The 14,109-nt window shown below is 41.5% G+C and overlaps 1 protein-coding gene across 1 annotated transcript; it reads right to left on the bottom strand.

Annotated features, from left to right (window-relative positions):
- Window positions 1–318: 318 nt before the first annotated feature.
- Window positions 319–11,428, bottom strand: T265_15164 (hypothetical protein; the record flags this gene model as incomplete). The annotated part of the gene is made up of 9 exons (XM_009176879.1): window positions 319–420; window positions 3,638–3,763; window positions 4,541–4,618; window positions 5,686–5,775; window positions 6,994–7,115; window positions 7,791–7,986; window positions 9,314–9,389; window positions 10,470–10,549; window positions 11,267–11,428. Coding segments are annotated over 9 exons (1,032 nt in total), but the record flags the coding sequence as incomplete, so codon positions are not given.
- Window positions 11,429–14,109: the final 2,681 nt, after the last annotated feature.

The raw sequence follows: 14,109 nt of genomic DNA, 5'->3' as shown, positions 1-14,109 counted from the left end.
ATTTGAGTAGCGTGTTTGAGCCGGCAGACGACAAAAAAACTGTTCTACATGGGTCGGCCACCTGGCTTATTTTTGCTCGTCCTGTGAATCTATCGTGTACTAATGCGTCAGATTTTTGTAGACGTCGTGATGGGTTCACAGGGCCTGAGAATCCGGACGGTTTTGCCTGAATGCTTTCGGATTCTTAACCGTATGATTTATGGATGACTTGCTTGATGGGAAAACACAACCCATGTTTTGTGACCATAGGAAAACACGGTAGTGACCAGCAGCAATTCATTTTATTTTGGCAAACTCACAAAATGCGACGCGTGTCGGTTAAGAACAGACGTTGTATACAGAGTCAATGAGCGTTTGAGCCATGTATCCGGCTTTGCATAGCGCCATCAAATGTGGTGTGTGATGGGCTACCTCGCGGACCTGAAAACAAATAACAGGATCTCAGCTAGGAAACCTGAATGTTCACAACGCATAGGAATGACTGAGGTTCCCACCTGTTGAGCACGGGTTTTTGATAATCACTAAGAATGCTTTCAAAAGATCACGAAAGTGCCTTCGTTCATGATTGATCCCAAAGTCCACCAACAGAATTCAGTATTTTAGAGACATTTCGAAGAGCTTTGATATAAACCCCCATGATGCTAGCTTAGACCATGCGAGATGTTTTAGTTGAGTAGCAGATGAGTGAAAATCTGTGAACTCTAGGAAACAAAATACGTAGTAAAACTATGTCCGGTTTTGCCCCACTTGTGACGCATTAGGCAGTCGCCGTTTCAGATTTTCTTTAAAAATCTTGTTCTACTTGAGACCGAATTGGACGGATTGGTTTTGTTGATAGTCCGATGAGGTTACGCAAGTTAGTCATTCGTACAGGGAATCGTTTATTTTCTTTTCGGTTAACCATCCACGGCCATTAGATCAAATCGCATTAAATCAGACGAACGAGTAGAACGCCTATGTTTTTCACCGGGCATCCTCTGTACAGAATATATTCCTTTGGTTCCTACTCCAGATTCTCCCTTGATCACAATTACCGTTGTGTGAAAATAATGGACATCAAACTTGTTGTTGATGTGTATTCGTAAGTCGTGCGTGTTTGCAGCTTCAATGAATCTCTAGTGAACACTCAGGTGAGATAAGCTGTGTACGAAGACAACACGTGATTAATCGATGCTCAGTCCAGCCATTTATGCAATCGGTTGCTCCGAATGGGGAGAATGGATAGCAACTGACCAAAAGCAAGTTCCTTTAATAAATCTTCGGTAGTTTGAAAAAGGGAAATCTTACACCACATAGCAAACACTTCATAAACGGAGAGAACCAACAATTTTGCGATGCGGTTATTGAAGGTGTTGAACGATTTCTGAAATCAATAGTCGTATGATATACTCCTCGGACAGATGTTACATTAACGAAGTGTGTTGCTGCGTGTTTGTCCTGGATCAATTTTAAATATCAAAATTACTCGCAGAATTGCGCATCTACGGAAACGTGTAAAAGAGCACAGTACCGTCAGTCCAGAAGGTCGGACCTTGGTAAGTACAACATCGCCAGCAGCGGGCATCCGTGACCTTTCAAGCAAACAACTTACAGGTGGAATCGAACGGGTTTCTGTAACAATGGCCGTTCTCGGCGTATAGAGAATAACCAGAGATTGAGTCAACAAACCTTTAGAGTGGTTGCCAAAACATTGGAACAGCGACACACAGTGAAAGTGAAACAAAGGGATCCATATGAACTGATCCGAGTTAATTAGTTATGGGTATCATACTGGGCTTGCCCTTCTATTGTTTTACCACACTGATGGTTCCAGCATTCTGTTATATGAGCGCCAATTTGATCGGTAGATGTTCTTCAATATTCAGCGTTTGGAACAAAATTTCAGCCACAATTGCTGGTCAAATTTTGATTCACTCTATTTCTCAGCAGCATTGAACTCACAGATCATTCTGTAACAAGGGACCACTTCATCAAGGCTGACCCGTGTCACTTCCAATCAAGGAACGCCAACGTGGCTCGCCAGTGGAGGTGGAAAACTGAACTTAAATCAACTGAACTGTACTGACCTGATCTGTACTGAACGAAACTGAACTGAACATAACTGAACTGAACTGAACTGGACTGAAATGAAATGAACTGAACTGAAATGAAATGAAATGAAATGAAATGAACTAATCTAGGCTGAGCTGAGAAGATCTGAACTGAACTGAACCAAACTGAACTTAAATGAAATTAACTGAACTGAACTGAACTGAACTGAACTGAACTGAACTGAACTGAACTGAACTGAACTGAACTGAACTGAACTGAACTGAACTGAACTGAACTGAACTGAACTGAACTGAACTGAACTGAACTGAACTGAACTGAACTGAACTGAACTGAACTGAACTGAACTGAACTGAACTGAACTGAACTGAACTGAACTGAACTGAACTGAACTGAACTGAACTGAACTGAACTGAACTGAACTGAACTGAACTGAACTGAACTGAACTGAACTGAACTGAACTGAACTGAACTGAACTGAACTGAACTGAACTGAACTGAACTGAACTGAACTGAACTGAACTGAACTGAACTGAACTGAACTGAACTGAACTGAACTGAACTGAACTGAACTGAACTGAACTGAACTGAACTGAACTGAACTGAACTGAACTGAACTGAACTGATCTGATCTGAACTGAACTGATCTGAACTGTTCTGATCTGAACTAAAGTCAAGTAGAACATAAGGTTGACAGAAACTCGGGACTGCGCCTACTTAATGAGCTTAATAAAGTCGTGGGCTATCGGAGGGTTTTTGCAAGCTTGCGAGCTGCTGTCAATCTTGGTATGCACATATGCACATGCCAGATAATAGGAAATCCTACCTAATAACATCTCATACTTTTTTTTAAATTCCGAACTGCCCAAATCACTTTCTGCCATTCATGAGTCGCCTTTGTGATAACGAATTAAGATATTACCCTGCTCTGGAAACAGCTCACAAACTGATGAACTAAGGAACTAAGAATAGAACTAAGAATAGAACGAATATGCTAGTGATGAGAGTACCGGATTTGCCCCGAAAGTTCCAACCGTAAAGGTCGTTTGTTTGTGGTTTATTTGGACGTAGTTTTGGGAACATGGCTCGACTTACGTGACGCCAGGGGTGAATGCATTTGCCAGTAATGTATGCAAGCCCATGTTTCCGTATCTCAGGAGGTCAACTTACCTGCTGAATTGTGAAGCAGTGCTTCCGGAATTGATCGAATACTGTCTGAAAACACACGAGCTCGTCCGTTTTAGACAAGCCCTTGAGAGGTGGCTTATGGTGGGTCGTCACGACCCTGACGATGTCGCGAAACGTCTCCATGACGATGTGGCCAAGCTGAAAGAAGCGGGAAGAATGGTTATGGGGGATTATTGGAAGAATATAGAAGGCTTCCAGCACACCAAACAAACCAAGTTGGATTTTTGGGTAGCACCATGAGACGACCGTTATAATGCAGGACTGAATACGGTTTATTTGCTCCCATGTTTTCGCAACACCTAGTCTCTACTACACAACACGAGTTTTAACTAAAGTCAACTTTCATCGTGCTTTCAGTTTTTGTTGGCGATTAGTGGAATAAGAAAAACAAAATACAAACCTGAATTGCACGGCGCAGCTTCCGCCAAGCGGCTTCCTGGTCTTGCTCCCTTGTGGCCTCCATTATACGTCGCGACTTTGAAAACAAATGCGCCTGCAAAGAGGGTTTTCTATGTACAGCATTCCGCTGCAACCAAAAAAAAGTGAAGGGGGGCGTTTACTATCAACAAGAGTTCTGACAGTGCTGACTGGAAGAATGGTCTCACTAGACTACTCATTATTAAGAAGAAACTACATAATACCACTCGGTTGCCCTTCCATCCTTCCATCCATCCATCCATCCATCCATTCATCTCTCTATCTATCTGTCTATCTATCTATCTATCTATCTATCTATCTATCTATCTATCTATCTATCTATCTATCTATCTATCTATCTATCTATCTATCTATCTATCTATCTATCTATCTATCTATCTATCTATCTATCTATCTATCTATCTATCTATCTATCTATCTATCTATCTATCTATCTATCTATCTATCTATCTATCTATCTATCTATCTATCTATCTATCTATCTATCTATCTATCTATCTATCTATCTATCTATCTATCTATCTATCTATCTATCTATCTATCTATCTATCTATCTATCTATCTATCTATCTATCTATCTATCTATCTATCTATCTATCTATCTATCTATCTATCTATCTATCTATCTATCTATCTATCTATCCATCGGATGAACGTCGTTGTTGGCAGTAATTGTTGTTTCCATCAAAAGAGAACCTTCTAATTGAGGTTACTGAGTCGGTCTTAATTAGCCATCTTTGGCGATACTAAATAGGATTTGTGGGCGTTTCTGCCTCTGAAGTGGCAACTTAATAGAGTGTTATTGGAATATGGAGTGGTTATTTGTTTATTTGAACATGTATCGAACATTGCGCTGAGCACATACTAGTATTGTCCCGTCATTCCGTTGCATGGGTAGATTATAATGACCTTGGAATTTTCCAACCGGGAGATTTCCTATCGCCTGAAATAAACAATAAATAGACACCTATCAGTGTATTATCACCTAAGATGGCATACTGGTCCATGCAACCTGCAACCGTAGCTTTACAACTTAGTACTCACTTGTTCATTTTGAAAAATCCGATTGGTCGGTGAACATTAATTCCACCGAATCACATGTCTTATCACCTAATTTTGCTCGTCCATGTCCGTGACGAAGTTCAAAACTACACTGATTAAATTTCTGCGAATTGTACCGAAACGCAGTATCCGACGGGTCGATGTGTATTTTGAATGTGTGCTTGGTTCAGCATATGCCTGAATCACGTAACGCAGGTGGCTAGTTCACTAACGGCGTCGTCACATAGTATAGTTTAACCTTGAATCGCATCACGATGAGTCCCTGAAGTGCTTCTATCGATCGTCTGTACCCATGTTATTTGACAATTCCAATTATTGCTGCCCAGCAGAAATTGCTTATTTGAATGAACATTTTGCCTTTCAGTGAAGCCAATCTAGGCTGAAAAACCGAGCACTAAACAGGTGTTTCCTCTTTATTGAGAGTGAGAAAAAGTGCGTATCTCACTCCAGTAGGGAACTGATAAAAGGTCTGCCACAAGGGACTCAGCTGCATTGTGATAGGCTTTCATTTAGACGGCACAAGTCCTCACTCGTCGTTCAATCACGGAAAACAACATAACCTGACCATGTATTGACTGGCTGCTTGAGTGTTAACTTTTCAGGTGTAAGTTTCAGTCGTCGTGGAAATTCATTCTTCCTCCGAGTTACTTGTGGTTGATTCATAAAGCTTTGACTTCCGTTTGCACGATAGCACGGGAACGAATTTTGCATACAGTACCAATGCCATTGCTTGGTTATCCGGAAAATGACACTAGCTGGGCTTGGATATCAAGATGCCTGGACTGGCAACCTTGCTGAACTTTGTCTATGGAATCTGAAATCAGCTATCTTCGAAATTGACCGCCACATTTTAAAGATGACGAATTGCAACTGTCATCTCATTCTCATAACAGTTTGGTTTTTCACAAGTAACGCAGCTGAATTTCTCCGTGACAGCGTGTGACTCACCATCTCACCGTACTTCATCGCGTGACTATCTGCTAACCTTTTTTTCACCTCCTCGTACTGTTGATCCAGGGTACGCCTTTTCAAGTCATGCTGCGCGTGAGGGAGAGTAAATGACAAAGGGAGGCTAGGTGAAGTATGCGGATTCGCTTACGCAATTTAAAGATTGATTTAATGTAGACAAAACAGGGAAACTATCACCAGAATGAAGACACCCGAGTTATTCAAACCTGACGATTCCCTGCGCGCGCTCGAATTCATTTAAAGTCCTACTCCAAAAAAGGAATTAAAATGGATGGGGAAAACTTGGTGCTGGACAACCACGATAATTCCGATGCCCCGGCAGCCCAAGACACTCACTCAGGCAATCTGAATCGAAAATGACAACAAGAAGTCTACCAAATCAAGGGCACAATTTCTAAAAAAATACCCGAACATGGTGGCACTCAGGCAGCCTACGTCTTAGGGGGCGAGGTACACCGTTGGCAACCAGACTTTTGATAGACTCTTTCATATCCCTATGCATACATTTTCATACCTCTGCAAAGTCAGATGTTTGCGTGGTCGGCAGGATAGTGAGAAACCTTATATACCAAACTAATGCTTTCCTTATTTTGGAGCCACCGTGCGGTCGTGATTGCTGAATTCGCATAAGCCTTTTTCATGCTTCAAACCAAGTTGGTATTGGCGCTGTTGGTGATGTTTGTGGATGTGGTGAGTAGTAATTTGCTAGCTGAAATGTTTATAAAAGATTTATAACCAATCTCACAAAGAGCGCTGTACCACTGAAAGAAATTACTGCTGGGATACAGGCCAACGTAGACACTTTCCCCAGCTCGATTCAAGTTAAACTAAACCGGAAATGACTACATGTGTTTGATCTGTATTCGGAGGTTGAATTTTGGAATGAGTGGACACGTTCACGTTGGCTGAACCGTTAAAGGCCGTGTTGCCGAAATTTTCCTTACCAGAATGTTTGTTGGATAGGCGTAAGCATCCACGTGCAAGACGGGTGGGGGATAAGATGAGAAACATACATCTGTGCGGCGCATAACAAACAAGTTCCAGAAGCGAAAACAAAACTTTGGCCTGAGTGTTCACAAATGTCATTAGTATTTGCAGACTCCAGAAGATACCTGGCCCCACTCTAATCCAAAGATATATATTTAATAAGAGATTATAGCTAACACATTAGGACTAAACAAAGAAGTTTTCTACGGTACCAAGTGGTCTACCACTGGCTCCTGACTTACACCGGATTATCCATCCAAAAATGATGGGTTTATCTGCAGCAGTTTTGCTAATACTTACGTATTCCGAATCACTGATCCAAGCGTACGCGTATTCGCTCGCTAGACACGCATCGATATCAATGTCGTCACAATGAATAGACCAGGATTTTTCATTTTCCTTGGCTGATGTTGTCACGTAGACTGCAAACAAAAGACAATATAGGTCACTATCAAACATGCGTAAAATAGTGAAGCAAATTATTGGCAAACTAATCCTGTGATTCTGCATGAAATCTGGAACTGACACAATTCTCAGAAGGTCTCTGACACCTCGTTGTCAGATTTCATGGTTTTCACGCCTCTTGGGACGAATCAGGTAGGAGAAGACCTCGACTTTCCGTATAACCTAATTCCTTCTTGAACACAGACTGCATGGGTTCCTTTGGGTCAGCTCGTAAAAACTGAAATCAGTACCTGAATGTATAATCTGTGTTTTAGTTGAATGCAGGCATCTAACCTGTTGTTTGAAGGATTGAACTGTACATTTTATAAAATTGCCACGATCCATTCATAATCTACAATGATGGTATCCAACTGCAATGGTGCTTGCTGGACAGGGACACCAAAATATCATAGGGGTTCTTCCGGGTTACGCAATGATTTCTTCCACCGATATGCAACTAATTCATCAGCAGAAGCGACAACAATCATTTAAGGCTGAATGTTGTGCAATCCTCGGCCAAAAGGTTGTTGCGTAGAGGCCGAAAGTACTTCCCAACAAGGATCACAAAGAAGACAAGAATGAAATAAGCTTGGAACTTTGTTTCGATTACTCAGGATCTCCAAGACAACCAGCCAAAAATTTAAGCTACTTACTTCCCACATTTCGAGGTAGAATATTTCGAAACAAAGAGCCAGAAAAGCAAGCCCCCACGTACAGCACCATTTTGTTGTACTTTTTTTTTGAATGCATGTGGGCGAGGATCCCGTTCAACTCCACGGCATGCAGCTGTCGCAACAAAAGGACGAACATTCTCGTGAGATGGCGATGGCCTAAGGATAAAAGCATGAACTAAGGATTTCGAACGCAGTCTCAGGATTTCCATTGTTCCCGTCTGGGTTTTGGAAAGCTAACAGTGTCTACGCCCTCGTACATCAAAAGGTGGAATAAAAGCTACGCACCGAATGGGTGTTCCAGCTGAACGACTGTTGAGTTTTTGGAAATACTGTTTTACAGAATCAGATGAAGGCGTTTTAATGCGTTTTGCTTAGTCTTTCTGGAGTCACTATTGAGTACCATGTTCAGTGCATTTTCGTACCCCGGTATATTAGAGCAAATATGTCCCCTGCAGTGTTGGTCAGCTATAATGTTGACAGTACTGTAAACCTCTCTTGAAAAGGGCACGCAAGGTCCATTATTAGAGTGAATAAACTATCAGTCACGGAGTCAGAAAAATAAATGTCCACTTCGAACGACTGATTGTTATGTCACTCAGAATGTCAATTTTACCGGCGTTTTCAAACATTTGTCACACTTCCCAGTCTATGGAGAGTATTTGAACCCTAATCAAATTCGCGAAATTCAGAGCTGTGTTCAAAGAACTGAAAACTTTCAAATGCGGTCTCACCACAAATAGACTGTAAGTGATTCAACAGGAACACTAATTCACACGACGGATGGATTTTTCCATTTGATAAATGTTGTCACTCGAAAAGTCAGTTATCAGTGGTGTGGATCCCTTGATTGAAGAATGACTGACGTTATGACCTGATCAAGTGCGGGCAAATGAGGCTGGTATTTAATATCCCGTGGCCTAACCTTTTCAATTGCACATATGCGCACTGCTGACCGATCATAATGAGGATGGAACCACTGTAAATTGCTTCCCGGGTTTTCCGCAGAGACTGGTTTCCCATACAGAAATAGGAAAACATTTTTGTGCTACCAATGATTTGCCCAGTTTCTCTAAATATAAAATGGAGCATGTTGTTTTGTCAGGAAGACTTTAGCTGACGATTTCGTCATGAGTGACCGTAAACGACCGGCTTTTTTGTTTACGGTAACTACGTTTGCTCAGAAGTCTAAATTGATCGACCCCGAAATCATGTGAGTTGAGCGACCTAATCTATTAAAACGAAATAATGACGCTAACATTCAGAGCATCTAGAGGAAGCCTACTAAGCTTGAATTGCTCGGGATATCGCTTTTGAGATACACGTCCGAAACTCGTAGCTTGTGTTCCATTTTTCGGTTGATGTGTAGGCCAATTTGACTTTACATTCCCTTTTATAAAAAATAATCCATTGTGCCAACATTTGTTTATCGAAGCCCTCCAAACCGTCCTTCATTCAGATTCCTATTGAAAACTCTAGTGAATACCAAAATTTACTAAACTTACTTCTTCTTCCAACAAGGTAATAAAGGAAACCCCACCATGCCCAGAATAGAAGATGAACACGTTGTCATCCGGACCACTGTAAGTAAGCAGAAATAATAAGTTGGTCTTGAAGAGCAGATTATTGAGTGGCGCAACCAAGGCACAGCAAAAAGCCGCAGAACTATGAAGATAGCAAACAATTCGGGCAGAATATTGATTTGTCCACGCTACTGGGTATAATCGGTAGTCAAATTAACTTTGATTGTTCTGCTTTTTGGAAGGCCACATGAATGCGGGAATGAAAATTGGATTTTTGGACGTCCGTTGGTTTATTGTTACATCACGTAGTATAGTAGCTCCTATGGTTTTGATTGCATGAAGTTGATTGAAGGCAGTTTTATACTCCAGTTGTTTTTATCGTCGTACCATTGGAAAGGTTACGCTCCCCTATTTGGAAATCATAATCTAGCTAGCATGACTATATCTGCGCATGAAAATATCTTAACAAAACAGAGCCGACCCTACATTTTCAACCGGGATATCCAGGGGGCCATATGTTTGTATGTGAAACTAATCTGGATAGGTTCTGATTGCTGGTCTTTGATCAGGAGGGCAACCGTCGAGCTCGACGTTTTTTATTTTGAAAATTATATATTTTAGGTGACATTCAACACAGTGCTATTGACACATTATTACTTTGCGGATGATTTCAGGAATGTGTGGTTTGTAGAGGGTAGGGTGAATGCGGGAACTCCCCACTTCAAGCTATTGTGTTCTTAACACCTTTAACTCAAATGGGCGTGCGGGTGCTGGGAATATATTTAATCATCCATCCCATGGCCTCCCCAACGAAGCATCGGTTACTCAGGAAACGCGCACAAATAATGGGTGATTACGGATTGCGCCGCAATTGCAAATCCAAACGATGTATACCTGACATATGAATGTGATATAATAATACCGCATAGTCTGAGATTGGAAAAAAACGGTTTTCACTCAAAGTTTGGCAAACTTTTTGACTGACTTCGGGGAGCTTCACTTCACATGGTAATGTATCAAGCTGCTTACGAGAATACAAACGCCTATTTCGTCAAACCCAAAAGTCTGACCTGGAACAGTAGGATTCTAGTTGCGATCTGCAAGTGCATCAACAATATCCACTTTCGCGAAAACTCACCTTTTGAGCACCTTCTTCTTATTGGCTGCAAGTTTCTCATCGCCTTTTAATACTTTCACGAAGTTATCCCGTGTGACATCCTAAAACAGATGAACACGCATGACCAATTATTCCTGCTACAATAATGTTCTCCACACTCATTCTATTCCCAGTAACCATCCACTTTCAGCCTAATAGATAATTGAAATCTAGGAGCTGCTCACCATCTTCACTCATATTAATTCCACGATGGTCGCTGTATGTTGAAAACTGATGAATTCGATTGTTGGTCTGTTTGCCAAGCAAAGTGTTAGCAGTTGAGTTGAACAAGAACTAGCATTACCTCGGTAGCCAATTAATATAATTAGCCGCTATCTTGAAGTGAGTACCACTCACCAGCACTGAACTGAATCACAGTGGATGGTCTAATTTACGATATTCTCTAGCTGAATTTGCTCTCTGGACGCGCTGCTTGGTTTGGTTGGTGCAGCGTTCAAGATACCGCAGAGTATTTCCGCGGAGAAAACTATTTGTGCACTGATGGTCGCCGTTTGCTTTCGTGGTTTTTTGTAAGAACGCTAACCTACTTGATAGGCCAAAAGCAGTGGGGTGGACTCGGTCATGAGTTGCCTGAGAGTTCTCCGTGACCTTATTACTAGAGTTTGTTCAAGTTCATTTACCATTCTGCAATATAGTGAATCTTATTAATCTCTCCTGCGGTTTGTATTCTGTTTTGTGACGTAGTGTCATTTTACTTGCACCTTGTGTTCCACGGTAACCGGATGCAGAAATTTATTTGTACCGACACTCGCACTTACTTTTCCACGATAGTCAATTTTCACACCTTGATAGATATCTTCGTGCACGTAGTCATGGAACACTTCACCTTTAAACGGATTTCTGGAATGAAAGAATGAAAAGTGGCAGAGGGTTTTTTGAGAGAAATTAACTCGTTGATCGGAAAGAAAAAAAACGAGAGGCTAATAAATTGTGTTGAAAGTTGGTTCCCGCGATTGCCTTGGAATAAATTTTAACGACGATTTGTGAACCCTCCGGCATACATTTGACTAACTAATAATCCTTTAGGCAGAAATCAGCAAGGTATCCTACAATGATCCTGATAGGAGGCACAACAAACAAAATGACAAACTTCGTGTGAAAAGGTAAATTTACATTAACACACCACCAGTAGTAGATGTTATGAGCATCTCCTTATCCAGTGCCCTTAAATGAAATTCGATCGGGCAATGAACGACTTAGGATTTTCAGAAACCGCGGGCGAGATCAAACATTCCATGTCTTCAGTAGGTTTCTTTTACTTATGCTGGCAATCGAATTTAGTAGAAAATGTTAAGCTTACTAGAATGTCTATTTAATATTCGCTCCAAACCATCGATTGCACTGATTGTATCGGGGTTCTGTGGCGTTTACAGTCGTGAAAACCCATGAAAAAAGAGGAAATACATCACATGAAGCAGGCAAGTTCCTAGACCTCCGCACCGAAATTTTATTCATGTTTTACATCTACGAGAAATATGGCTCAACAATGAGACGTTTCAAAGTCAAACAACAAAAAGCGTTTTAATTATTGTAGCTGTTATCGAATAGAAAAATTTATACGTGATATTTACTTGGGATTGTTTGCAATATCGTCGTAGGCGAAGGTAATTATATTCTCCGCTGGAACGTTATTTTTACGCACGATTTGATACGCGTGGAAAACATCGGCCTGAATGAGAACACAAATGACACGTGAATTAAGGAAAACGGGCAGAGTGAGGCATGGAGGACAACGAAGGCAAGCGGGGTGTGTAGGATAATCTTCACTTAGGGGAGTATCAGTTATCCCAATAGTATTGGGATGCATTATTCCGAGAACAGGGAGCATGATTCTAGTCCGGAAGGACTTGTGTGGACCACAGTTCCACATTCAGTCAAGAGTCAGGTTCTGTGTACCGGAGCTGTACAATCTTGGTGTCCCTTGACTAGATTGGTCATGACTTCGGCAACTACGATCACCAAATCACCAAGGATAACATCCTTGCTCTTGGAAGATATTCCCTGTAAAACCATTCTAAATGTCAACAAATCCTGAAAGAACCTCGTAGATTGTTCATGCGTGCTCGTTGACTGTATTGCCACTCGAAGTAAGAAGCTACCGTTTCTGGGTTTGTCAGAGAGAAGTTGGACCCCAGAGAGGCCTAACGGTTTGTGCGTCTCAATTACCCACTCAGCAGAGTATATACGACACTCACAGACCCTCCCCCACCACGTTGGTCCACGGGAATTTGTCCTTAAGGTTAAGGGTTTCACGTAATCCATATGAATTCGGTTTAAAAATTATGCTCCTCTAAATGCCTGCACAATCCACCACCAATTAAGGAATGTACATGTGTAAATGGGCCTTCGGGATGAATGCATTAATCGCGGACACTAAATGGCCTCCCTTCTATGTTCGGGTGTCCCAATGTACAGGCGCATAATACTGATTAAACAAGCGAAAACCCTGCTCTCTTTTTCAGGTTCCGCTCAGTGTCTAATGGGAGGTGAAGTTTGTTGAGAAACTTATGGAACCGATTTAAAAGCATGATATTTCATGAAGAAGCATTGAAGCTGAAGAAAATTTTTGAGAATGTTCTGATTTGAAAACCTATGCGCAAATGGGACCTCCTGTGCAATAGTTTATGTCTATATTTGCTAACAAAGGACTTCGAGATGAAGGACTTTCCGCATTACCGTGGTAGCATCACAGCCTGTTTTCTAGCATGGATTGCATGCTCACAAAGTGTATCTTGTCGCACCTGTCGTGAGTGATATCATCAAAGCGATGGCGATGTCCGCTGTTCACCGCAGTGCGCGTAAGCAAGAAAAGCTATTGATGAAGCCTTTCGTGCTTCTCTCTCAGATATTCGGTATTTGCACTTTCCTCATTCTGATGCCATAAATATCCATATAGTTCCTTTCCTATAACTGAGGGATCAGTTTGCCTCCCATTGTCGTCAGCTGCAACAACCGCGGTCAAGTCGGTTGCCACAGCTTTAAATTCTCATCTGTTTTTCTGTTACTTTATAATGCCTGCGCTATGGAACAAGTTGCCCAGCAGGTTTTTACCTGGGTTCACCATCACTTTATAATGAGGATTAAAATTCTCACAACGGTTGCACAACTGCACCACTTGCGTGTTTCAGCGCACTATCATTTGCATTATCCGGAAGCAAGTGCTGCTATTTTCAGTAATTTCGGCGTGGCTTCCGTTGTGAACTGAATGATTTCTGAGCCGAATTACGTCAATTCACGAAGAACTTAAAGACATGGTCATGACCAGGAAGCAGAATTGCAGTCCTGAACGACTTGTGTGGAACACAGCTTCCAGTCGAAACAACGACATGCCTACAGGAGCTCCACAGTCTGGTCATCCCGTGACTTCGATAATAATACATTCGATATTCTCGTTCGTTATTTCACTGGACAAATAAAAAGATTGCAGCGAAACATAGCGCCAATAAAATATCACTAAGTGAATCTTGGGAATGGGCGCAGATACATTTGAAACGTGTGACTCTTTTCAGGGGATTCTCAGGCAAATGAGTAAGGAATGAACAAACGAATTTCATTAAAGTGGCTCTTCATATTTTTAATCAAATTCGTATGGCTTCATCCC

Source organism: Opisthorchis viverrini, assembly GCF_000715545.1.
Source record: "Opisthorchis viverrini unplaced genomic scaffold opera_v5_370, whole genome shotgun sequence".
Lineage (NCBI taxonomy): Eukaryota > Metazoa > Platyhelminthes > Trematoda > Opisthorchiida > Opisthorchiidae > Opisthorchis > Opisthorchis viverrini.
Note: the sequence above shows the minus strand (reverse complement) of the source record. Positions and strands in the feature narration are given on the sequence as shown.